The sequence below is a fragment of the Podarcis melisellensis genome (assembly GCF_964234715.1).
Source record: "Podarcis melisellensis genome assembly, chromosome: 4".
Lineage (NCBI taxonomy): Eukaryota > Metazoa > Chordata > Lepidosauria > Squamata > Lacertidae > Podarcis > Podarcis melisellensis.
The window spans coordinates 62,755,599-62,782,186 of record NC_138531.1 but is presented as its reverse complement, the minus strand read 5'-3'; the positions used below and the strand labels follow the sequence as shown (position 1 = coordinate 62,782,186).

Below are 26,588 nucleotides of genomic sequence, written 5' to 3'. Positions count from 1 at the left end.
TTTTATTTTCTATCTATGTCATTTTAAATTTTGATTGATATTAATGGTGTGTTTTTAGTTTTATTTTATTTTTTTAATAGATATTTATTAAAGTTTCAAAAATTATATAAAAACAAAACAAAACAACAATACAAACAAACACAAACAAAAAACAAGTATAATTTCATTCCCTTATTTTCTTATACCTTACTTCCCCAACTTCCTCACACCTCCCCTTTCTGTACTCCAATTTCTAATTATTAATTCAGCAAATCCTCTCCCTTATTTTTCATTTAGTTTTTAACCTTTGTTTTCTATTTACTTAAACCATTACAGCTGGGAACCACATAATTTCTAAACTAACGTCATTCTAACATTCATTAATTTTGCAATGTTTCCTAAGATAGTCCTTAAATTTCTTCCAATCTTCTTCCGCTGTCTCTCTTCCCTGGTCTCGGATTCTGTCAGTCATTTCTGCCAGCCCCATATAGTCTATCACCTTCATCTGCCATTCTTCCAAGGTAGGTAGATCTTGTGTCTTCCAATACTTTGCGATGAGTATTCTTGCTGCTGTTGTAGCATACATAAAGAATGTTCTATCCTTCTTTGGCACCAATTGGCCGACCATACCCAGGAGAAAGGCCTCTGGTTTCTTCAGGAAGGTATATTTAAATACCCTTTTCATTTCATTATATATCATTTCCCAGAAAGCCTTAATCTTTGGGCATGTCCACCAAAGGTGAAAGAATGTACCTTCAGTCTCTTTACATTTCCAACATTTATTAGTTTTAGATTTTATGATTTATGTGGAAATTGTTTTCCATTTGGTTGTGTACTTTTTGATGTGTTTTATTTATTGTTTATGACTTTTGTTAAGTTGGTATTTATGTAAATCTTGTCATGCTGTAAGCTGCCTTGAGCATTGCTGTAACTATGGAAAGGCAGCTTACAAATAAGATGATGATGATGATAATTCTTGGTGGGGGGTGGGGGAGGGCTATAAAATGGGGGGTTGAGGAGGGTCAGTTATGAGGAGTGAGAAATGCCCTATCTTCATCTGAGCAATGTTGGAGGATATGTATTGGAACAATTTCCACATAAAACATAAAATCTAAAATAAAGATATAAAACATTAAATTCAGCAGCAACGACCCCCTCCACCTAAACAATATCCCCGCCTAACAACCAACAGCAAATTAAATTACAGCTGTGGCGTTTCTCTGTTCTTAAATTAATCAGTGTATAGGATTGCTCTGCCTATCTTTCTCATGGGGAAATCAGCATTCATGGCTGCTGAAAATGTGTACATGTGCAAACCTCACTCCCCAGTCTCTGTACCACTCTCCAAGATAAAAAACATGCTTTCTGTCCCTTACAGGAAAAAAGGGCTATTTTATTTACATTGTTTAAGTAGGCCAAGCAGAAATCATAACAGGTGACATATACAGAAACACAGAACACAGCTTCCACTATTTAAGCTAATAAGTTAACCACTGTTTCCTGTAGATCCTTAATGAATTTTAAATTATTATTTTTTGAAATTACTGGAAGCAGTTAAGAAAGGGTGTGTGTGAATGTAACAGTATTGCATGCATATTGTCTTTTATTATTAATCTACTTTTTCCTTTTCCAGCACAGATACAACGTGTGGCATTAGAGCGGTTGTATACATGTTTTTCATAGACAGTGAAAATAGTGGCTATATTATATTAATAAAATCAATTTATTTCTGACTGAATATTCTCTCATTATTCAGTAAGACTGGAGGGATTCTGTGTGGTCCTCTCAACACCCTTCATTACAACCTGACAACATGGTGATCTGATTTTTAATCTCACAGTCAAGGTTTTCCTTTTCTTAAATACGAAAGCAAAAACTGCTACTTTAGCAGGAATTTTAAAAAACCCATCAAATAAATAAAGGGGGGGGGGAGATGATGTGTTTTAGGAGCATATTAATCTGCAGTAAGACCCTAGATGTTCCCATGATTATAAATATAGGAAATATCCACAGCTAACCAGAGCCACATTCCTATATATTACCTAAAAGTCATCAGTACAGGAAAATGCAGAGAAATAAAATGAAGACATAAAATAGAATCCATTTGAAAGACGTTCATACCAAACTTGGGGGGGGGGGGATATATCATTTGGGCTAGTTTAATAGTCTCTCTCATTAGGAGAAACGAACACACACTGAGAACATATCTCTGCCTTCTGATTAAGCAATGAGCCAATACAGCTGTAAATCTTCCAGAAATTCCCCACGGTTCAACTCAAAAGAGCAGTGTTTTACTCTTTTCACCTCCTATCCTTCATTTTCAGACCATCATTGTGTTAAGTACATAGGAAAACTCTTCATCATGCTGTTAAAAGAAACAGGGTTTTTCCCTGCTATCCTGAGCAGCTTTGATACTGTAAGTTCTTATTATTTTTAGAGTGATAAAAAGATTCATAGAAAGGTAATTAGTCTATTGACTTCATAGCAGAGGAATGATAAATATTTAGGCCACAATTATTCACCTTAAAAATTATATGCACAATAAAGCCTAATTTCTTTCTCCATCTACCCTGTAGGGCAGATCTCTTTGTCTGAACTAATTTGCACAGGAAGGGATTCTGAGGAACAGAGGCATACAGTGATAACAAGAAACTTAATCTCTAGGCCTTGCTGATAAATTTAAAATTGACAAATCATTGGATGAATATGGCAACCACCTGAAAGTATTATCAGGCTAACTATGGCTAATAGTCACAATGGCTGTGCACTACTTGAGTACCAGTACCTGGGGAGAACAAGTGGAGCAGAATGAGCTTGAGCTCCAGTCTTCCTTGTGGACTTCCCATAGGCATCTGGTTAGCTGTTATGAGAACAGGATACTGGACTAGAATTCTGTTAATTTAGTCCAAAATCCATATTGGAACAATATGTTTATTAGACCAAACAAACAGCACAAAATAGGCTTGTATACTATTTAGTGACATTTGGTTGGTAATAAAGATATTGTCTTAATATGTAATTTTATGTGTGCACTTACTTAAATTAATATTCTTTCTCGAATTGCACTTTGGCAATATGTTTTTCTCACTGATCTATTATATAAAAGCTGATATATTTTTGAAGAGTACCATTATGATCAATGACCAGAATTGTGAATCGACATGATAATCTCTCTATATAGGACAACAGCTAAAGAGTTGTAAAACTTTTTTTTTTAAAAAAAGGACATTTAAAAATAGTATATAGTATATTAAATAAGATATACAAGTTAAAGAAGGTATATAAGTGCCCATGATTCTTGCCATACATCACATGATTGGATGAAAAGTCAAATTTTCCATGAGATAAATCATATTAGAAAGTGCTGCAAAATTAAATCTGTTAACACAGAACAAATGCAAAGAATGAGGTGTTTGGGCAGAAGGAGATGAAAATATATTTGAACATGGCCCTTTCCTTTTCCAAATTCATTTGTTAACTACAACACCATCTTTCCTATCTAAAAATAACATTCAAATGTTACAAAATGCTGAGTTTTCATATTAGATTTTTGCTGGCTTTACTTTATTTTGCACTGTAACACAACGCATGTAGCTAACTGAGCAATTTGATTAGGGTATTTCAATTTCATGCCATGATACTGAAGGTCATGAATTTAATCTTCCTCTATTCATTGTCACCATTTCTGCTGCTGCCCATAAATTAAGTAAAGCAACACTTTTGCTGAATAACTGGCCATCTACTCTAGAAATACCCTCCAACAGCCCTTCAAACAAAACAAGCCAGTGTTCGTATTCTAGGTCTCTGCCTAATGGGGGCGAATCCTATTTGTGCCTCCACACTGTGGGGATTGAGGACATTCAGAATGAGGGTGGTTTGTGACTTCAGGAGAAAGGGCTGCATCTAGCCTTAAACACAGGCCATCAGCAGTGCCAGTGCTGACGTCATTCTAAGGAAAACATCAATGATTGGGAGTGGAGAAGTTTTCTATTTCTCTCAATAAGGGCAACAGAAACGTATCTTCCCTGCTTGCAAACTTTACATTGTATCTTGATAGCATATTGAGTGGACCTTATGCTACCTTTGTGCAATCCTCAGGATATTCATTGAGTGTAATCCTATTGCACGCTTACCTGGGAGTAAGTCCTATTGAACTCAGTGGGACTTCTGAATAGATCAACATAGGATTAAGCTGCTAAAATATTCCTTTCATCATCTTTCTATTGTTTCATCCAATACAGTAATCTGTTCCTGTTCCAGAGAAAAAGCCTCTGGGCGAGTGGCTGTGGAATTACCTTTATTTTTTGATATTTTATGATTTCTAGATTTCTAATGAATCTTACTGCCATTTGAAAGCACGGACACACACACCAAGTATAAGCATGATTGTGTCTCAGACTAAAAATCTGTAAGTATATTAATGCTTTAATATTAACTGCATTTTTGCACTGTAATTCAATCTGATATTTTCATTGAAGAATAAGGTGTTTCTATATCGAATTTATTGACCAGATTTAAGGCAGAGCCCTATAAAACTAACCTCCATGCTTTAAAACTGACCTCTCAGCATCTTGGAAGGATCTGCCATATTCCACACCTGCATGTCATATCTCCTAGCCATTTGCCAACCCTGTGTATTTGTTTGGGGCTGTCACTTCACAGCAAAAGAATGGTGGGGTCCTTCCATAGTCTTGGCAAATAGCCACACTTAGGCACTTTCTTTCTTTCCCCTTCCAGCTGAAGGCTCAGAACTGTTGCTTCATTTTAGCATTCAAGTCAAAAAGAGCGCCAAACAATATATATGACCTGTGTTTAATTTTTTTTATGCTCCAGACTTAGTTATTATTCACAGCATTCACCATTAACAGTGGACTATTCAGATATAAAACTTCTGTGTAGAATTCACCAGTATTTTGCATATGTCTATAACATGTGAAGTAGCTGTTTTAGTACTCAAATGGAGAACTGAGTTGCCAAATTTAAGGTAAATGGAAAAGTAATTAAATAAGTATTGACCAGGAGGAAGACCCCACAGAAACATTTGCTTACAATCCCTACCCAGCAAGTAATGCCATCTAAACATGGTATCAGGATACCACAGATACAATAAAGCCAGACTACAGTCAGAAAACAGGGAACAACCTACATTTAAAGCACATAATACTAGAAAGGTAGTCCAGGCTACAGACCACAGGTCAAGTCACACAAACTTTATGCAGTCAAGGAATTAAGGAATCTAGAAACCATTTTTGTGTGGGGAATAATGAGCTGCAAGTCTAACCCCAAGTGAACAGATGATAAAAAAACTAAAAACACACATAGAGCAGATAGGTAATAGAAGTGAGACCAAATATAAACTAATTAAATGTATAATAATATGTAATAAAAGCATTCAATAGCTTCCCATACTTTATCTTATGGTAATCCTTATAACAATCAAAAAATGTAGATCAGCATCATTATTTCCATATTGTGGACTACAGCTCAAGTCACACATACATATTATTTGATCAAGGAAATAAGTACATAGGCAACACAAAAATATGTTCTCTTGCACTATGGGTGAGCACACACATACAACCAACAGCAATAGGATCAAGATCTGGATCATGGTCCTATCTGGTCATAGGCTATGGCTGAGTAGTTAGTGGGAAGCCAAATAAACAGCACAATCAGGTGGGTGCTGGGTGCCATAGTTTTAGAAGGACAGTCACTATATTGAAGCAGTCAGCCAGTATGGCTCCTTCTCACTGCTTCTCTCTCTCATTCTTCCCAATGCTGGTCATCACACTATAAGGGCAGCTGTCTGCCGCTATCATGAGGCATAAACACACCATCACTGTTTTAAGTAAGCCTGGGTCCTCCATGCTACTGCTCAGTGATTGAGGAACAGCCTCCAGAACCAAGGGGTGGTGATAATTTCAAGTATCTGATGTACATGCCAGGAAAACTAAGCTGTCACGGAAAACTGGGGACCCAGTTTCCCCAGCCCATACCCAAAAAAACCAACAGCGGAGCAAAAACAAGTCAGTTAGCAATCAGAACCAAGAGGCATTAACATGGTCCAAACATCAACATCTTTACATTTTTCTGATTTCACTCCCAGTGTTTGCCAGTTTCACTGCATTCAGCCGAACATTTTTTGAGCAACCACCACTATCAGTTTTAACATTACTTATTTATCGTTCATTTGTCTGCATGCCTCAGTCAGGGCCATAGCTACTGAGGGGAGCTATCCAGGTATTTTGCTCCATTGAAGCCTCCAGAGAGGTGTCATTGAAGCTCTGGAGGGGGATTCCAAACTGGGTCTTTGACCTGGGTAAAATAAAGCCTGGTTTTGGCCCTGCCTCAGTTTCACTCCATTGGACAGACTCCTGGATTTGATCATGGTGCTCAAGCGAGCTATTCTTGGCAAATAAATAAAAAACTGTAGGACATTATTAAAGCAGTTTATACTTTTTTAAATCAATAAATTATTTATTACTTAAGTAAGTTAGAAATCAAAGCATATTCACCTTTCTTGTCATCGAAGTACAGAGTCTGTTGAGCTGGATTTGACCACTGGAGGGAGGTGTTATCATTTTGATCAACCCTACAGGTCAACGTTGCTGTTTCACCCTCGATAACTGTAACATTCTGTGTGAGTGGAAACTGCCCTTGGCTACCTGCAGGGAGGATATATAAGAAAAAGAATGCAGGTTAGGTTACTGCAACACATTATACGTAGGGATGTCTCTGAAAACGGTTTTGTGTTTTTTATGATGTAATGTTATGTTGTGAACTGCCCTGAGATCCATGGATGAAGGGCAGTATAAAATTTAATAAATAAAACAAAACATTACATTAAAACCTATAGGGGAATAGTAATAGCTTTAGTCTCCCAGAGGCTTGTGCATTGGGTAACTGTTGTTTTATTAGTTTATTTGCAGGAAAAATAAACCTAAGAAACAGTATTGTCCTATAATGCTTGTCCATCCTTGTCATAAAGATAAGCAATTCAGAGAAAACAACCTCAATACCTGAACTATTTACCATATCTGTGGATGATGAAGAATCACAATATTCATGTGATTGTGGTAAGCTCCACCCATGCCCCTTAAGCTGTCATCCTTATAGAGTAGTGCAGGAGGGGCCACTGGAGATAAATTAGAGAAGCAACCAGCAGCTACTGTGTCACAAGGAGAGGACTTTTGGTGGTGGAACTCAACACAGAGGAGGTGGAGCCAGGACTCCATGCAAAAAGATAATGAATGACCTGGGCTGGATCAAGTATAGATTCAGAAATCATGCATTTGCATCGTGCTGGCAGCAAAAACTCCATAGCTAAAGGGAAGAAAACTTATGGAAAGTATTATTTCACTGGGTCTACACTTTTTAAAGATTTATTTATTTATTTTGTTTTTATGCTACCCTTCATCCAAAGATCACAGGGAAATTGATAAAATACAATATGCTCCAAGTATGAATAACGTTGAATATCACCTTTGACATATTAAAAACAAAATGTATCATATACTGCATTATTTATTTAATCCAAAAGAGGCACAGGGCAACATGCAGTAAAACAACACCTATAAATAAAACACATTCAAATAACTGAGACATAATGAAATATTAAATATAATTAAATCCATGAGCCTGAATTAAAAATTTAAAACTGAAAACACATATAAAACACATTTTTCCTTCTCCACATTTTCCACTCATTCTTCCAGCATTTTTAAAAATGGTCCTTGCTTCCCAGCGTCTGTTGATGCAATACGGTGTATGTAAAACCTAACTATGAAAGCAGTCATAACTTTGTGTTTGATATGAGTATGAAAGCAGTTTATGGATAGAGGCACTGAAGGAGCACAATAATGGTCATTTTTTTGTCTGGATCCACTAGTAACCAGGCAAACGGAAGTCAAATGGTTGATGGGGGATTATGCACAGAAAAAAATGAAACACATTTAAAGCACATTCTAAATGCTTGCTTGGATTTCTCTGCCTTTTTAATAAATCAGGGAATGAGCCCCCCCCCCCACTGTTATGGAGTTACAGGTTGTGTAGCAGTTAGAGTATTGATCTAGGATTTAGGAGACCAGGGTTCAAGTCCCCACTTAGCCACAAAACTCACTGGGTGACCTTAGGCCACACACTGCCTCTTAGCCTCAACTACCTCACAGGGCTGTTGTGGGGGTTAAATGAGAGGCGGGAGAACAATGCATGACCCCTTGATTTTATTGGAGAAACTGCTGAGACACAAATGGATTAAATACATAAAATACACCATATAAGAACTAGAAGAAGTTAGTTATAATTTGTACGTTCATGTGTAGAACTGCTTTTTCCCGGTCAGATTTCACTGTTAACAACAACAACAATAGTAAATAAATTATAACTTTTTTTCTTTCCTTTGCTTCTCTACTGGTGAAAAAACTCGCTTATTCGTCTTGCTAAATATGGATCATGCTGTTTCAAAGGAGAATTATAATTTGATGTCCCTCACAAATTTACCCAGTTTCCCCTTCTGTCTTCCAGTCTCACCTAGATACTTCTCATTAGCTGGAAATGTGATGGTTTTAGTTTGCCATATGTGGCTCCAGCATGTGCAGAAGCTTAACAGCTATCTTGTTACCAATTATTTGAAGGAGTAAAAAGAACATGTATTTATTCTACCACCTACATCCACATCCATGAAGAGAATTGAATTAGTAATCCACACCGAGGGACAAAAGCATAAATTCCTCTGAATCACAATGCACAGGAACTGGAACCATATATATTGTGAAACATTTAGAGGTTGATTAAACAAAATAGTGGTCTTCTGGCAGCACTTTCCAAATTGTGGCTCTAGTTAACCATATAGAATGCATAAAGAAATATATACGAAGAAAGAAACAACAAATGAAAATACCCTGCACTGAGAGAAACAATAAGGCTTATAATAATAAAAACAAATACATCCTGGTAATAATTACTGAGTTTGGAATAAGCTTAGCAGGATGTTGAAAAGCAAGCACCAGCACTATAGTATATGGACATATCTACACAGGTGAAATATGATCCTAAACCGATGATGCTAAAATGTAGCTCAAAGTACATGGAGAACGTTAAGTTGGGTTGCCACTTGAGGTCAAATCCACAAAGTCTAGAGCTGACTTTATTTTCTTGTAACACGAAGAACACTTAAAAGACTAAAAAGTCAAGAAAAAAAGGTCCAGGGGGTTGTTGTGTTGATCGGCTGCAGCAGACTAACAAAACAACCAGGAGTTATTTACTTTCAAAGACTGACAACTTTATTATGGCACAAGCTTTTGTGGACTAGAGCCCACTGCAACAGATGTATGGCATGAATCTGTCTGCCTATCTACACACACATGGTGTGGAGTGGGGATGTAATAAGGGGGGTCAAAAGGAAAGGAAATGCAGAAATCCAGAGACAGTGAAAATTAAATAGTTAACTGTGGCTTCATTCTTGCAGCAAAACAAAGTTTCATGCTGTACTTAATATGATGTATATGCTTGTTTTACACTGGCATCATCTCTATGTGGGGGAAGGGGGGTGTCATCTCTGAAGCAGTGCTGAGAAGACAAACATGCATGTTTCATTTCTGGCAAAATATTAATGAGAAGAAATGGAACAAATGCCCATGTCTGTCAAGCTGTATCCTGAGTAATTCAGAATATCTCACAAAGAAAATAATTCTGCTGCTTGAAGGCAAGCAAAACACCCAGTGGCTAATAAGATATGTTTTCTGCTTTTGATCATTTATGCATTCTTCATTATTAACAATTTCACCCATCATGTCAATATTTACTTTCTTTGATGTTCATGGCTTTAGCAATGCTGAGCTAGATTTACAGGAACGCTGCTTATTCTACTTATGCATAGGCAGCCTGCTAGTGCAATCACTGATATAAATTATGATAGAACTTGCTATATTTTGGAGATTTACACATATAAAACAGTATGAATGAGTTACGCTCTGAACTAGGACCTGTAATTCACATTTATATGTACCTCTCAATCACACATTTGAGGTGTTTTATTATTTGGAAACTGCACTGCACTGAGAAGTAATATTTTGTGGCACCATGGTACCTTTCGGTGGCGGAAAAATGGAAACTTCACTGACATTATCCAGTTTTTAAGGGCTATGAAAATGCAAATTTAAAAATGTGTCACATTTTTATACATTGCATAAAGTAGAAGCAAAGGGGAAATTAAACAGCATTCACTGCCTTCACTTCTGATGAGTAAATTAAAAACTATGAAAAATTGCCAAGGTTTCTGCTCACTTCACCACAGGGGATTCCAGCTGACTTTCTTTCCATTTCTATTAGCTGACTTCTTTCCATCTGTATGTCATGGAATTGCCTCTTAAAATGTTGTCCTTCTGTATTATATACGCTTAGAACTACCAATGCAATCTGTTTGGATTGTATATATGGTTCATCACAGATATTTAGTATCATTTAGATGCCATTCTATGTAGCAAAACACTTAAAACATGGCAATTTTGAATACTGAAATACATGATTTTGTTGGACTTGTTGGTGTGCCCCTTTGGCCCACAAAATAACTACCAATATGGCATTGCTGATCGGCTGAGAATCTCCCTGATGAATTAGTTCAGCAAGCTGCTCATGAAGCTAGCAGATGTTTACGGTGTCTAGGCCTGTAGAAACCTTATGGACCCTTTTCCTTCTCCTCCTCCCAGGAGCAAATGTCAGCACAACAGAGATCTGGAAGCATGCCATACAGCAGCACAGACAGAAAAAGCTGTCATGGAATACAGGCATGGTGCTGGGTACTAATTTTATTGGGTAGTTTAGTTTTACTAAGATCATTTCAAAATGCACTGCTTACGATGCTAATTATCCATTTATGTTTTACGACGTTTCTCTCTCAGTGCTATTTCTGATGTTACACAGTTCCAAAGGACAGAGAATCAGAAAGCAAAATTAGGTGGCAGACCTGTGAGCCGATCATAACCTTAAAAAGAAAAAGTTTTGGGGAAAGTTCTGCATGAAACACACAGCTGTACTGTAAACAAGATTAGGTATAAGGGAAAAGATATAACAGGGAGAATTCTAAAGCAAAACAAGGGTGTAACTGAAATAAATCCCCTAGTTCCCTATTAATGCCCGGCAATTTCTGTTCATTGCAACAAATGAGCTATTTATTGGTAATCAACATAAGTGGCCAGAAGAATTGCTTCTATAATTGTAAAGGGAGGAGGGTGTAGATGACTTTGATTCAAAACAAACTGTTTTGCTAATGTCAAATATTGAATGTTATTTAAGGACATAGGAATGAGTGGTGCTGAGCAGTCTTGTGACAAATGTTTTCTAAGCCATAATTATGACAACCATCCATCAAAAGTAATTTTGTTGGAAATGAGACTGACCTTAATTAGACAGACATTATTATTATTTTTGCCTTTGCTACAATGAACATAAGAGCACAACAAGATCCCTGCTGGATCAGCCCAAAGGTCTTTCTTGTGTCCAGCTTCTTATTTTCCACAATATCCAACCAGATGCTTCTGGGTAGCCCTTAACAATGGTTTATTCCTCCTAAATGTGGAAATTTTATATAAGCAAAAAAAAAAAGTTAAAATGTCCAGTTCTGTGCTAATTCACAAGTAGATTATTTGGAGCAGATAACATTGGGGTCACCTTCCGTGATGTAAGGTCACCCACTCAATTACTTGCAGGGTCACAACTTCGCTGGAAAACCAGATGAACTGGAGTTCAACCAAAATAAATGAATAAATCTATTTATCGGATTGTAGATCTAGATTCCAAAGAGCACACAAGTGACCCCAGGTGGGTAGTGTATAATAAGAAATCATGAGCACAAGTCCATACAGCTATAGATAACAAATATTTCACCCATCAGTACAGTACTACCATCTAAGCCAGGGGTTGTATCTAAGCCAGGGGTTGTCAACCTGGTCCTACCATCCACTAGCGGGCATTTCAGGATTCTAGGAGGGCAGTAGGGGGTTCTACAGCACAAGTTGAATCCTCCTTCCATCAAGCACTGGTGGGCGGTAAATAAATTTTACCATCAAGAAAGATGCATTAGTGGGCGGTAGGTATAAAAAGATTGACTACCCCTGATCTAAGCAATCACATCTGATCTAACCTTCTGAACAGGCAGTTAACTTTTATCTTTAACACTGATTTGTGTATTATGGGATTCATGTTCTATATTTCATTTCAGAAATGAATTTATCAAGGTAGTTACTATAATAATTTGAAAACATACAAATATAATGAGTTTTATTTGATGTCTCTCTGCACATCTGATATGCACAGCTGACAATGGTTCTCTACCCCATACTATGAAGGTAGCAATGGATGCCTACAGAAGCAGCTAATGCATCATTTCCCCCTCTTTGAAGCTGCCACAATAATATTTGTAATAAACAGTGTTGCTTGTTATAAATTCTCTCTTACAAATGTGTATGCTTGGCGAGATAATAACAGGCCACCCTCAAGCAACAATAACAAGCAAAGGAACATGACCTGGATCATAGGTGAGTGACAGAGCACATGCTTTGCATTTGAAAGGTCCTAGATTAAATAATTAGTATTAAACAATTAGCATCACCATTAAAATTATCTGAGGAAGCAGGTGATAGAAAGGACCTTCAACTGAGTTCCTGGACAGTAGAAAATACTGGCTATAGATCAATGGTTTGCAAATATTAAATGCACTTGTTCCAACTCTATGAGATAGCACTGTAGTGAAATTCAAATACTTTCATTTCTTCATTTCATCAGAAATACTAATTTCATGCATATGCAAATTCAACTACAATTCTAATTATTAACCAATCAAGACTTTCTTCATCAATGTATATGAACGTAAAGAACATAAGAAGAAGGAATATAGGATAGAAGTTTTAAAAATCATTGCCTTATGACAAATCTATTAAATTTTATTCTCCCAGCAAACTGAAAAGGATCAAAGCTAGTCTATTATCAAAAATAAAACAACTTCTGCTATCAGCTATAAATTATGAATGGAGTAGACATTTTTTTCTTTGTCAGCTAGCACTACAGAACATCCTGAATGAACATTGACTGCTAAAGCTCTCATGTTCATTTATGATGAATTATGCAGATCATCCAATACCAGAACAATATCAAGGTGCTGGAGTTCATATTCCTAAACATACGTTATGAATTCCAATGCACCAAAGACTTTCTTTCCTATTCACACAGGGCCACTAATAGGGAGATAATATTTGATATCAGCTATCAACTGATAAAGTGAAGGCTACTTCTCACACAATATTCTGTTCCATTGGGACTCCCATCTGGCTCAATGCAGTGGCTTGCAATCCCCCAGTACTGGTAACAGTAGTAAAGTCAGCACAATTAAAATGAGATTCGAAGATCCTGCTCTGAGCAAAAGCAATCTCGATAGCTCTGGAGTCATGGACACTGTGGGATTGGCAATGGTAAGCAATGGCCAGGTTTATCATGCTGCACTACTAACATACATTATAACATTTATAATAACTTTCCTTCCATAAATAGAACTGGGTTCATTGAACAGGGCTTACCCCATCTCCAAATACAGTGGTACCTTGGGTTACATACGCTTCAGGTTACATACGCTTCAGGGTACAGACTCCGCTAACCCAGAAATAGTGCTTCAGGTTAAGAATTTTGCTTCAGGATGAGAACAGAAATTGTGCTCTGGCAGTGCGGCGGCAGGAGGCCCCATTAGCTAAGTGGTGCTTCAGGTTAAGAACAGTTTCAGGTTAAGTACGGACCTCCGGAACGAATTAAGTACTTTACCTGAGGTACCACTGTATCTGCTTCTATGAGTTGATGGACTCTTGGGAATGATTCATAGTGTGAAGGGCTTCAGATGGGTGGAGGAATTGAAGATAAAAAATGCACCCTTTTTATGTGAAGAGAGGAACAACCTAAGCTACTGTTTTATTAATATACAAGTTTTGGAAAGTGAAGTAATTCTGCATTCAAATTAAGAGGAAAAGTAAATATGACACTGAAAAGAAAAGAAGTTTCATTGGAGTGTAGAAAACTGTCTCCAAGTTTCTAATGATCCTGAATTAATATGAAGTATATTGAGGAAATTAATAGTGACAGATGAAATACTGTAAGTCCACAGCTATGTAATTTATGAGAAGATAAAGAAAAATTATAACTCATTAGAACAGAGCTTTCCAAACTGTTCATGTTGGTGACACACTTTTTAGACATGCATCTTTTTGTGACATATTAATTGTGTTTTACTAGTAAACCGGTGGGCTGCCTACTCCAATTCCAGCCCTGGGAGGAGCACAGGGAGCATTCACATGACACATCTACACACTGCAGCTGACACACTAACATGTCACAACACATAAGTTTGGAAAGCTCTGCATTAGCTCCTAACTTTTCTTTGGCAAACTCCCTTGCAGCATCCTTTGCTCTTTTACACCCACCCAGCCAGTCATCTCTTATCACAGAATCATAGAATAGGATTATCTAGTTCAACCCACTGCAGAACAGAAATCTCAGCTAGATCATACATGACAGGTGGCCATGCTATCTCTGCTTTAATAACCCCAAGAAAGGAGAGTCAACCACTTCTCATAGGAGTCTTTTCCACTGTCAAACAGCTCTTACTGTCAGAAAGTTCTTCCTGATATTTAGTCCTGATTCTCCTTTCTTGTAACTTGAATCCACTGGTTCAGGTCCTAGCCTTTGAAACAGGAGGAAATAAGTTTATGCCATCCATTCATATAGAACCTTATGCTAGGTCTTCCTTCCTTCCTTCCTTCCTTCCTTCCTTCCTTCCTTCCTTCCTTCCTTCCTTCCTTCCTTCCTTCCTTCCTTCCTTCCACTATTCTCCTCTTGGCAGCCTGGTTGGGGCTGACATTGCTAGTTTCTCATGAGCTGGTCCTATCCAGAGTCTATAACATTCTCTCTAGAGGATGAAACCCCATACAGTGGTACCTCAGGTTACATACCCTTCAGGTTACATACGCTTCAGGTTACAGACTTCGCTAACCCAGAAATAGTGCTTCAGGTTAAGAACTTTGCTTCAGGAGGAGAACAGAAATCGTGCTCTGGCGGCACGGCAGCAGCAGGAGATCCTATTAGCTAAAGTGGTGCTTCAGGTTAAGAACAGTTTCAGGTTAAGAACTGACCTCCGGAACAAATTAAGTACTTAAACCAAGGTACTACTGTATTTGAAGCATTAACTATGCCTAGGGGCCAAAACACTCTCATATCTAATAAAGTCAGCCTCATTATTTACTTATTTCGCTTATACTATACTTCATAATATATCCAACCTTTCTTCCATCATCGAAAAGCATCATGATCTCCTTTAAGCAAAGCATATATGTGATTCCCAAGAGTTCTCTCATCCAGGTACTGACCAAGCAGTCACTTGCCTACCTGCAGCAAATAAATGCCTTCATGCACCTTTGGCTATAGCATGAGGGCCCAAAGTGGGGAGCCATAGATCTATTGCAGTAGGTATCCTTTGCTGAATCTTCCAAGAAGTATTGACAAAAGATGTCCTGTGATACTTCCCATGTGCCCTAACATTTTGTGTTTCTTCTACCTTGCCCCTGGAGTACACCACAATCCTCACATGGGAAAATGTCACTAGAACCATCCAAAAGCCACAAAAAAGACAGTTTTTGCCTGGCTGTTTGCCAAGTACAACACTATAAACGAAAAGATTTTGGGGTATCACTTGCTATTTTGTGGAGCTGTAGCAATGAACAGTAGCTCTAGCATAAAGACCATTCATATGACAACAACAAATACTGGTGTACAGTCTCCAAAAAACTACGTTCCTACTTCACAGCCTATTTCCTGACTTCTCTAATAAAAACTTTTCTAAAAAATCCTCTCCAACTTTGAACAGATTTCTGCATTGCATGTATACTACTGGTATCTAGGCAAATCCACTCTCAATTTTTTAAAGAGCTTCATAAAATAAACATAAACTTAGATTTTGTGATGAAGTTCGTAGAGAAACAGCTGTTAGGTTTAAAGTTATTTTAAGATTAAGAAAGAGAGATTTATGTGTAGCACTGTCTTATCTCTTAAAAATTGTTTAAGGTGAATTCAATTTGTATCTCAACTGTGGTAACTACAAGGCACACATTCTAGAGTACAGTCAGTACAGTAATTCAGTTACTGTAAATGATTTTGGGATAATGTCATATTTAATTTTAACTCAGTATAGTCTACAAAAATATTTAAGAATAGATATTTTGAAGTAATGTCCAACTCAATCATCACAATGTGACTCAGAGAATAATTGTATTCTGTCATTTACCACTGTCCACTCTTTTTGAATTAACAGAATGTATGTATGAAAGATACATTTCTGATTGTTTGTACAGTCACAAAATAAATATTCAGTACAGTGTGTCACAATCTTAAGTTCCAGAAGGGTTTATCTCAGAAAATAACAGGAAATAAAAGTAAATCCCTCTCGCTCCAGACAAATTCTGTTATATTACCCAAGTTACCCAGTTTCACCTTGCCCCATAATCTAGTGTGTGTAAACAGAGTAGGAAAAAATACACACTAATATGCATGGGAATGCAGTAGATTACAGGAATAAGATACTCCCACCTGCATGACCAGCACCACAGAATAAAATTGGGGGGCTTCATGTCTACCTCTTGCTGGAAGTCAATATTCTCTCCCCAGTTTATCTATCTGAAACCGTTGGCAGAAATCATTGGACTGTCTGCTAAGCCGTGTCATCAGTATGCTGATGACACTCAGCTCTACTTTACTTTTAAATCTGAATCAGGAGAGTGCAATAAGCTGGTGTTAGATGGCATGGCTGACCATACTGCCACATTCTGCACTAGCAGCAGCTACCAAACCAAACATTCGGACAGCTCCACACTTTAATCATCCAACGGTGAGATTATCAATGCATGAGCCACTGTAGCTAAGCTACCCTGTTCAAGAATTGATACAGCTGGCACACCAGCTGAAGCTAGTAAAAAGAGGCCACTTGAGCATCCAGTGACAAGGATGAATAAAGGAGTACTCCCAAACAGGTAGCTGACCTAACAATAGAGCCACTATGTCAGGAACACCAAAGGGTCGCCATCTTTTAAGAATTCTGGCTCAAATTACTGGCCGCTGCCCTGCCCATCACTGTGTCCAGACACTGGCCCTGGGCTTGCACATGGCTCAGATGTCAAACAAAAAATTCCGTTTTAAATTTATTTGCTTCAAATGTCCTCCCACCTCCCCAGCGGATTTGTGGAAGTTCAGTCACCAAATTTCTTGACTTTGGGAGGCTTTCTGAAACAAAAATCTGGACTCCCCTAGGTTAAAGGCATAAGATGATAATTAGCATCTCTTGAGGAAATGATGTGATGGAATGATATAGAAAAGGTCGCTGTAAGGAGGACAAATGTAGGCAGAAACTTACAACAAAAGGCAGAATTGAAAGCTTAACTTGCAGTAAAAGATACTGACAAATTGGGCTACTTTCTATTTTAATATCAAGTTTCTCTCTTTTAAATTCAGTCTCAGAAAACCCAAGGAGAAGAAAAAGGTAATGGCTGTGTGTCCTTTGATTTCCGCCCCCACCCTGTGAAAGCTAGCACTCATGACAGTATCTTTACTGTTCTGTTTTAAGATTTAATAGTAAAAATACTGTGACATATTTGAGAAAGAAATTATTTAAAACAGTCATTAAAATCAGCCCAGCTTAGGATCCTTGTTAAGGAATGGAAATTATGAATTCAATGAGCATTTCACTAAGGAAAATTTATTACTCAGTATCAGCCTTTACCAAAACCTATCAAAAGCAGAAATATTTAGGACAAGTAAAAACCAAGAAAGTCTACAGAAGCCTTACATTTTAAATCAGACTCTTGTAGAATATAACACTTTCTGGTGCTTTTTTCCTCTTAAAAAATGTTTAGGGGTTCTCTCATTTTCCTACTCATATTGAAATACTGCCCCTTAATGAGGCCAAACTTAGATTCACAAAATGTTTAGGGGTATGCATATCCCCGCATCCCCCCAGAAAAAAAGCACTGGCACTTTCCCAGGTGAGTTAAGTTTTACATAACCAGTTAAGGTGTTGACTGTTAATAGTGCAACTTCAGAGTAAATTTAAGAACCATGGTTCAAGCATTTATGTCACTGAGATAAAGATGAAAAGAAAAGCAGAAAAGAGCAGTAACAGTCAATTAATAAACTACTAAATTAAAAGGTACAGAGGTGATTATATCCTATCTATTTCTTTCGAGATTCCAAAGTGTCACCCCAGAACCTCATTTGATTTGTGTGCTGAAGATTTTAATATGCCACTGAGAAAGAGGCAGGCATATCGCCACTAGACTCTGTCTGTTAACTATTTCTCCATTTTCCAGGCATTTCTCTAGTTAGATAATTTTAGACTCTGAACTTGATAATCTTAAGAAAGACCTCTTTTTGGAAATGTGTGTTTCTTCACCTACATCAAAATGGAATAAGTCAGTTCAGAAACTTCAACTGGTGCAGAATTCAGCAGCCAGGTTGCTCACCAGACCAAAATAGTTTGAGCATATTACACTGATCCTGGTCCGACGGCACTGGCTGCCAATTAGTTTCCAGGCCCAATTCTAAGTGCTGGTTGTGGCCTATGAAGCCTTAAACAGCTCAGGATCGCAATACCTCTGTCCATATGAACTTACCCAGATCCTGAAATCATTCTTTGAGGCCCTTCTTCATGTGCCTCCCCCACAAAATGTCCAGAGGGTGGCAACATGAGGACAGGCTTTTTCTGCAGTGGCTCCCCATTTGTGGAATGCTCCCCCCAGGGAGGTTCACCTGACACCTTCATTATACATCTTTAGGCACCAGGCAAAATGTTCCTCTTCAAACCGGCTGATTTGGCTGATTACATCCGCTACCCTTTTAAATGTTTTGGGGGAGGGGAGGGAGATTATTGGTTTGTTTTGCTCTTGTTTTTATTACGTATTTTGTGACTTTTTTTAACCTTGTATTTTTGTGTTATGTACTGCCCTGAGATCTACAGATGGAGGGCAGTATACAAATTTAATTTTAATAATAATAATAGCCTGCCTTTATATCTGGAATTTTGCATAACCCCACTATTATAAAGCACAGCTAGAAACATAACTCTTTTTCAAGCCTTGTAGGAAGAAAATACACATAGCACAGTAGGTGAGCAGCACTTTTCTTGACCCTTTGCTACCTGAGGTTTTATACTTATTGATAATGCCTACCTTTGAATTATTAGCCACATCCACTAAGAACAGGTAGAGCTCTATAATTTACGCACAAGCATATAGGCAGGATCCCATTCCCCTCCTTTTAGAAGCTATTCTTAATATTGTCAGTGTGCTTACCGCTGAGAGCACAAACCATGCAGACTCCAAGCTAGATAGGTTGCTGAGCTACATAATTGCACCCCTATACCCCAGGACAGGAAACTTAGTGACTTGTAATGCTCACATCCAAGACAAGACAACCACTATGCTACTAACTCATGTGGGTTCTTCAATTACAAATCCAAGCAGGTGATGCAATCTGAATTGTCTTATATTAAGTCAAGCAGCTTCCTGGGTTTTCTTTGGGAGGGGAAGGGGGAGATAGCTAGGTTTTTTTCTAAGCCAATGAGGAAAGGGCTACAGCTCAGTGGTAGAGAATCTGTCTTGCATACAGGAGGTAGAGCTGGAAGAGACTCTGAAACCTTGGACAGCAATTTCAAGTCAGTACAGACAATACTGAGACTGATAAACCAGTGGGTCTGATTCAGTGCAAGGCAGCTTCCTATATTCCTATTACTATTTCCCCCCCTTTATTGGGGGTATCTTTTTTTAAAAATCATATGCCAAACTGTTTGTATGAACCAACTGTGCCCCCACCTCAAAGTTTCAGGAACAGCATAACCATACCAGCAAACCAATGTGAAAAAAGAACAACACACTTTGTTTTGGGCTCATAACTGTGCTGCACATTGCATAGAAATCTGTCATGTCTTATCCAAGGAAGCAGACTCTAAAACAGGGGTGGGAAACCTGTGGCCTGCCAGAGGATGGGAATTGTAGTCTAAGTTTTGACCATGCTAGGCTAGCTGGATATGATGGAAGTTGGTGCCCAAGCACATTAGGACTTTCACCATTTGTCTAAAACAGTGGTCTGTTTCTATTGTAATACAGTTACATAATGTTTTTAAAAGAAAAGAATTGGAATTCAGCCATGCATTAAATACCTTAAAAGTTTGAAAAGACTGTGCTTTTGGTTGATTTTCAAAAGAATTTTCCACCTTCTGAACCCACACTTTAAATACCAAAGGACATATTTTATGTCCTTTTGTTCCTGCACATTCAGCTAAAGTCAATCTTCCAACCAATGAGGCTAAGCCATGGTACTTGTTCCATAGAAATACCTTTTTCTTTAAACTCTGTCTTTCATGTTAAGACACACGTGTCACAATACAGGGCGGAGGGATCCATTTTGCCAAGATGCTTAGAGTGACAGCTAGATCTATAGACTCAGTAGTTTATGGCTAATTATTGCTCCTTTCAAGCTTCTTTTTATATTCCAGCTCTTCCCATACACCCACACACTTGTAATCTAGCAACAATATGCCTTTCATTTATTCCTTTTCTGCTGAAGAGCCTGTATATTCCTGACATCTTGGCTGCATGTGCTTTTCCAGTTACAAACAACTTTCTTTCTTTAATCTCATCATTTGTAATTTTCTACACTTCTTAGTCCCTTGCCATTCAATTCTTTTTTCAATAGGGGATCAAATATGAAAAATAAGGTTCATTCAAACACAGAGGCATGGCTGTCTCAAAAGGCAGCAACAGTTTCAATGCCAACACAGGAGACAAATAATTTAAAAATGTTCAATTCTATTTCCAATAACAAGGAGATTAAGAAGAAGTAGAGACACTATAAAATATTTTGATTATTTTAAGAAGAAAGAAGACTCGTTAATCAATTTCTAGAGCCTAAATAAGTACAAAATGTAGACTAGATTGCTGCAGTGCTCTCAGTGTAGTGCTGCCTTTAAAGACAGGGTGGAAACTTCAGCTGCTGCAATGATCAGCCACCCAAATCCATCTGGGGCCCCACTTAATTGATTACCTACTCATTTCTTAGCTCAATTCAAATTGCTAGTCCTGATTGGTCAGATACACCAGGGGTCTCCAACGTGATGCCTGTGAGCGCAGTGGTGCCCTTGAGGTCTTCTGTAGACACTTGCCAAGCATCTGAGGCCCACCACCACAGTCCTACATGACTCTATGATTATTGTTTTCTTGCTTGGAAAGTTACAGAGCAGGATGAGGAAGAGTAGCAGTGTAATTCCGTAGTGGCCAATATAACATTTGTATGCTTTTAAAAATATTTTTTGCTTTAGCTAAAAGCATTTAAATCCAATTAACATCAAGCTGTTTGTTTGTTAGCTGCTTGATCTTCTCTACAAAAAGAGTGCAGAAGTATGCTGCAGGTAGTTTAAATGCTTTCTTTTTATTGTGTTTTAATATGTAACAGTTTTGCAACCTCAGGAATTTATCTGTAACTTAGATAACCTTTTGCCCTTAAAAATTGTTTCCATTTGTGGCAATGTACATCAAGAGCAAATGCTTCATGGGCAAGTGTCAAACTTACAGTAATGTTTAGTGGAAACTGTGTGTCAGGGAAGACTGTGGAGAAAATATTTTTTGGCAAATGACCGGTGACCAAGGTAACACATGGAAGCTCATTGACTTCTACAAATAAATGCGTCCAGAACGGACCTCTGTACAGGTGACACTTCACTGTGCATTCACAAGCTGAATCAAGGCAGGCAACACCTTCGTGCAGGCATAGGCAAACTCCAGCCCTCCAGATGTTTGGGACTACAATTCCCATCACCCTGACCACTGGTCCTGTTAGCTAGGGATGGTGGGAATTGTAGTCCCAAACATTAAGAGGGCCGGAGTTTGCCTATGCCTGCCTTAATGATTTGTTTCTTTTCATCCCAACATTTATCATTTGCAGGGAATGCAAATGTCACAGAAGTCCCCCCCTTTTTTAAAAAAAAGGGTTTCATGCTAATTAGCATCATATTGCATCATCTGTCTAATGAATTTTCTTTTCAGTTTCCCAGTCTCAAACTCAACAGTAACAAAGTTGCTAGCTGACACCAGGACTTCAGTGGCTATTCTGTTTCTGTACTGTATTTCAGCATTATCTCATCTCCCATAGAGAATTTTTCTGCATTTGTGGTATTTATCTTAAACTATGTTAAAATTCATGTACACTTTGTGTTCAAGACTGCCTTTGACATTTTTCATGATTGTTCTGCTCCCTGAGGCAAGGCAAGAGACCTACAACTCCTTGGGTAAATTTTTGCATCTCTAGATCAAGGTGGGGGCCTCCGGCTTGTGGGCCAATCTTGGTCCACAATATTTCTCCATTTGGCCCATGAGACCATTTTGGGTAAGGGACAGCTACCCACCCTACAACTGATGTCACACAGATAAGGGTGTGGCCTGACCAAAAGGGTGGGTTTGCCCTAAACTGCTTTGTGCAGTTCCCAAAGTGCACGCCAACAGGGCTGGATTTAGATGAAGAGAGGCCCTAGGCTATGCCATTTGTGAGGCTCCTCCCCATGCCCCACCCTCACAACTAGAAGAAAATGAAAGAGTGTTATAAACAAAATTGAGTGGAGCCAAGGGTATTTTTGTTGTTGTTGTTGTTTAGTCGTTTAGTCGTGTCCGACTCTTCATGACCCCATGGACCAGAGAACGCCAGGCACCTCTGTCCTCCACTGCCTCCCGCAGTTTGGTCAAACTCATGCTGGTAACCTCGAAAACACTATCCAGCCATCTCATCCTCTGTCGCCCCCTTCTCCTTGTGCCCTCCATCTTTCCCAACATCAGGGTCTTCTCCAGGGAGTCTTCTCTTCTCATGAGGTGGCCAAAGTACTGGAGCCTCAGCTTCATATGCCTGTTGTCTTTGTCCATGGAGTTTTCTTGGCAGGGATACTGGAGTGGCTTGCCGGTTCCTCCTCCAGGTGGATCACGTTTGGTCAAAACTCTCCACTATGACCTGTTCATCTTGGGTGCCCTGCTCGGCATAGTTCATAGCTTCTCTGAGTTCTTCAAGCCCCTTCGCCACGGCAAGGCAGTGATCCATGAAGGGGCCAAGGGTATTTAATTTATTAATTGTATTAATTGTATTAATTGTGAATTGCAGAATTTTAAATACCAAGGGTATTTAAAATTCTGCAATTCACAATTTCTTCTCTAAAGGACATAATATATTATTGTTAAATACCATGGTAATTTTTTAAAATGCATAAAATTAACACTGAAAAACGTTTGCAATAGCTGAACTTTGTAAACCTTTTGTGGAATAAGCATTATTTTTTTGGAAAATGAAGTTGTAATGTTATTCTTTAAAAAACTGCAAACAAAGGCCCGGCCAGGGCAAAGGCCTCTTATATACCTGCTGGGATTGACAAGGCATCTGACGCTCACCTGAATCTCACAACTCTCCTGACAGGTGATTTGGTCTGCAGCCACAATGTGGAAATAAAGAATGAGATTGCCCACCAGATACCAGGCACTCTACTCTTCAAATTAGGCCCCAGTGTTTTTGTTACAATCTCCATCTCAAATAAGTAATAAATTTTAATATAGAATTTAAATTCTCAAGACTTTCTTATTTGTTAATTCAAGAAAGTAAACTACTGCTCTCACTTCATTACAAACAGTATTTCTACTTGCAGCACACTTGAGCAAACCTGCTCCTCTTCCTTTCACAGATATTTTGTTTCCATTCCAATTGTAGCTGCCTCTGGTTAGTTATCATTTAACTCTTTGGGGAAATAATTAGCATCGCATGGCATGTGCATGGAAGTTGCCAAACCAATTAACCAACTAGAAGGATTACTGTTAATAGCACCAGTTTTCCTATAACTTCCTATTGCTGGATAGTTTTGATGACCTGCAAAAGCATTTTTAGTATGCTTTCTGTTGACTCCCTGGAACTTTTATTTATTATTTCCACATTGTTTTGTACGATTCCTTGCAAATGAAGGAAAACAACTTTTTTGCTTGTATATGTTGACAATATAATTTTGGTTACTGACAACGAACAAGATTGTACAAAAACAAGATTGGGCGCAGGCCTGGCCAGGACATAGGTGTCCTGACTGTGACAAAGGGGACGTGTGTGTGTGTGTGTGCTTGCTTGCTTGCTTGCTTGCTTGATTAACAGCCATTGGGAACTTCAAGGTCCCTGCTCTCCCTTCTTATGGTCTTTGTACTAGACCTGGAGACTCCAAAAGAGAGCATTCCATGTCAAGAAAGAGGGCAAGTGGGCACCCTATTTTTATATCTATAAGATTTTGCAGACTTTGGCTGTGAACTGGGGCCCTACCAAAAAATAATAATCAAGTTGCGCCCCACTGCTTCAAATTGGGCCCCACTGGCTAGCCCTGAGTCTCATAGTTGCTGAAACTGAGTTGCCCTGCCCTTGCATGAAGTCTTGGGTTTGCAATTTTGGGAGAGGGGAGACTGTGACACTGGGGAGAGAGCAGGTTGGCGAGGCCTCCTAGATTTAGAGGCCCAAATTGCCCTGCCCTTGCATGAAGTCTTGGGTTTGCAATTTTTGGGAGAGGGGAGACTGCCCGCTGGGGAGTGGACGGCCTGGCATGGCCCCCTAGATTTAGAAGCCCTAGGCTTCAGCCTACTTAGCCTATTCATAAATCTGGCACTGCACGCCAACCATCTGGATGTCAGGAGCCTTTGAAGCTGTTCACAAAGCAGTGACCCAGTGCTAAGCAGGATCACTTTCCCTTCCCATCAGCCGATACAAAACGTCAGATCCTGCTGAGTCCAGGCACTCCAGAATCTGAGTTTGGGTGTGCCCAAACACAGCACTAAGCAGGATTGCTCCTCCTAACCAATTAGGAGGGGGTGATCCTTCTTGGCATTGGGCTCAGGAAAGCAATCAGGTGCACCGGTGAGCTTGCTTTAGGGAGCTCTTGAATGCTACTCAAGTCATCTCTAAAAGTAAGAGGCGGGAAATCTCTTCCCTTCCATTTTAAGCCTGATCTTCCTGTGGTGATAGATGATGATAGACAGATAGACAGATGATAGATAGATAAATATAGATGATGCAAAAGTTTATTTTATTTTTCATACAATGCCTTATGAGGACTTGATCTAAAATGTGGAGTAGAATAACTAAATAACCAGCAATTTATCAATTTTCTAATCTTTGAGTGTGCATGGAAAGTGACAACATGGGAGCACAGGTGGCAGGAGAAGAGACACACTAATGGTATCACATACAAGACCTATATTTGTCCATTCTTAGCAGGCTCACTTATGTTTCTATTTACATTTATAGTCACGGAAGTGCAGCTTCGGGGAACTTTAATTAGAAGACAGTTGCTCACCAGTTATTTATTTATTTCATAAAATTTATGCATAACTTGAACAGAGTTTTAAAAATGTTAAAACAATAAAATCAAGGGGGGATTCAATCATACTTTAAAACATACAGAAGATAAAATACTAAAATAGATCAAAATTTCCTCAACTTTCTGAGCATATGGGTAGGCTTGTCTAAACAATAATATTTTTAGCAGGTGCCGAAGAGAGTCTAGTTAAGGTGCCTGCTTGATATCAATAGGCAGGGATATTATAAATTTATGTTGATATTATGTTACTATCAATTTATAACTGCCTGTATTGTGTAGTCTTGCTTACTTGGGGTTGTGGAGTGTGTGTTTGTGTGAAAGACCATCACCAAGGTCTTTCTATGACTTTGGCTGGATAGGAAAGTATTTTGGAAAAATCTTAGTGAGGAGGGGGTGTATGGACAGGATTACAAGAGCCAAGTGGCATGCATACTTGCTTTTAACTTTAGTCTTCTGCATCTCTCTGCACATTACTGAAATGCTATAACATGGTTTTTGCTCCCAGTACTTCAAGGGTAGCCAATGTGCTGCCCTCCAGATGTCAGCATGGCCAATGGTCAGGGAAGATGGAAGTTATAGCCTGACGACATCTGAAAGGCTACCTCTGCTATGGACATTCCAGCAATAATGCTGGTGGCAAAGTCCAGAAAGCAACTTATTTGTCTCTTATATTGTTCCTATACCAGAATAATTTTTATAGCATATATGGCCTACCTCGTCATGGAGACCCAATCAGAAGTAACTGAATCAGTTGCAAAGTTTGTATTAGTGTTGTGTCCAAAAAACCTGCTCATTTCTCTCAACCAATATGCATAAATTAAAGAGGAAAAATTAAAATTATCAAATGAAGAAAATATCAGTGAAATTCACATTTGTGGGGTGCACTTGCCTTAGTTTCAAGGTGGTTTCTTTTATTTCATTCTTATTTATTTCATGTATTTCCTTTATTTCATTCCATAAATAATCTATCAGGTGTTCTGTAGTCTGCTGCCTTCCTGGGTGCTCAGGTTTCCTGAAAGTCCCATGGCAATTTGAACTAGGTTTTCATGTAGGTATGGGAAAGCTGCCTAATAAGTGCCTGGCAGCTGCAATATCTTTATTTTATTAAAGGAATCAGTGCACAGGAGCTCTGTATCCAGTCTCTTTGCTTCCTGTG

General features: G+C 38.5%; 1 protein-coding gene across 4 annotated transcripts in view; it reads right to left on the bottom strand.

Annotated features, from left to right (window-relative positions):
• Positions 1–26,588, bottom strand: part of CADM2 (cell adhesion molecule 2) — a 366,183-nt gene that overhangs the window by 137,970 nt on the left and 201,625 nt on the right. For all 4 annotated transcript variants that reach the window (XM_081907886.1, XM_081907888.1, XM_081907889.1 and 1 more), the window contains one exon: positions 6,495–6,644. In XM_081907886.1, the coding sequence (XP_081764012.1) occupies positions 6,495–6,644 (150 nt within the window). The remainder of the gene's footprint in view (positions 1–6,494; positions 6,645–26,588) is intronic.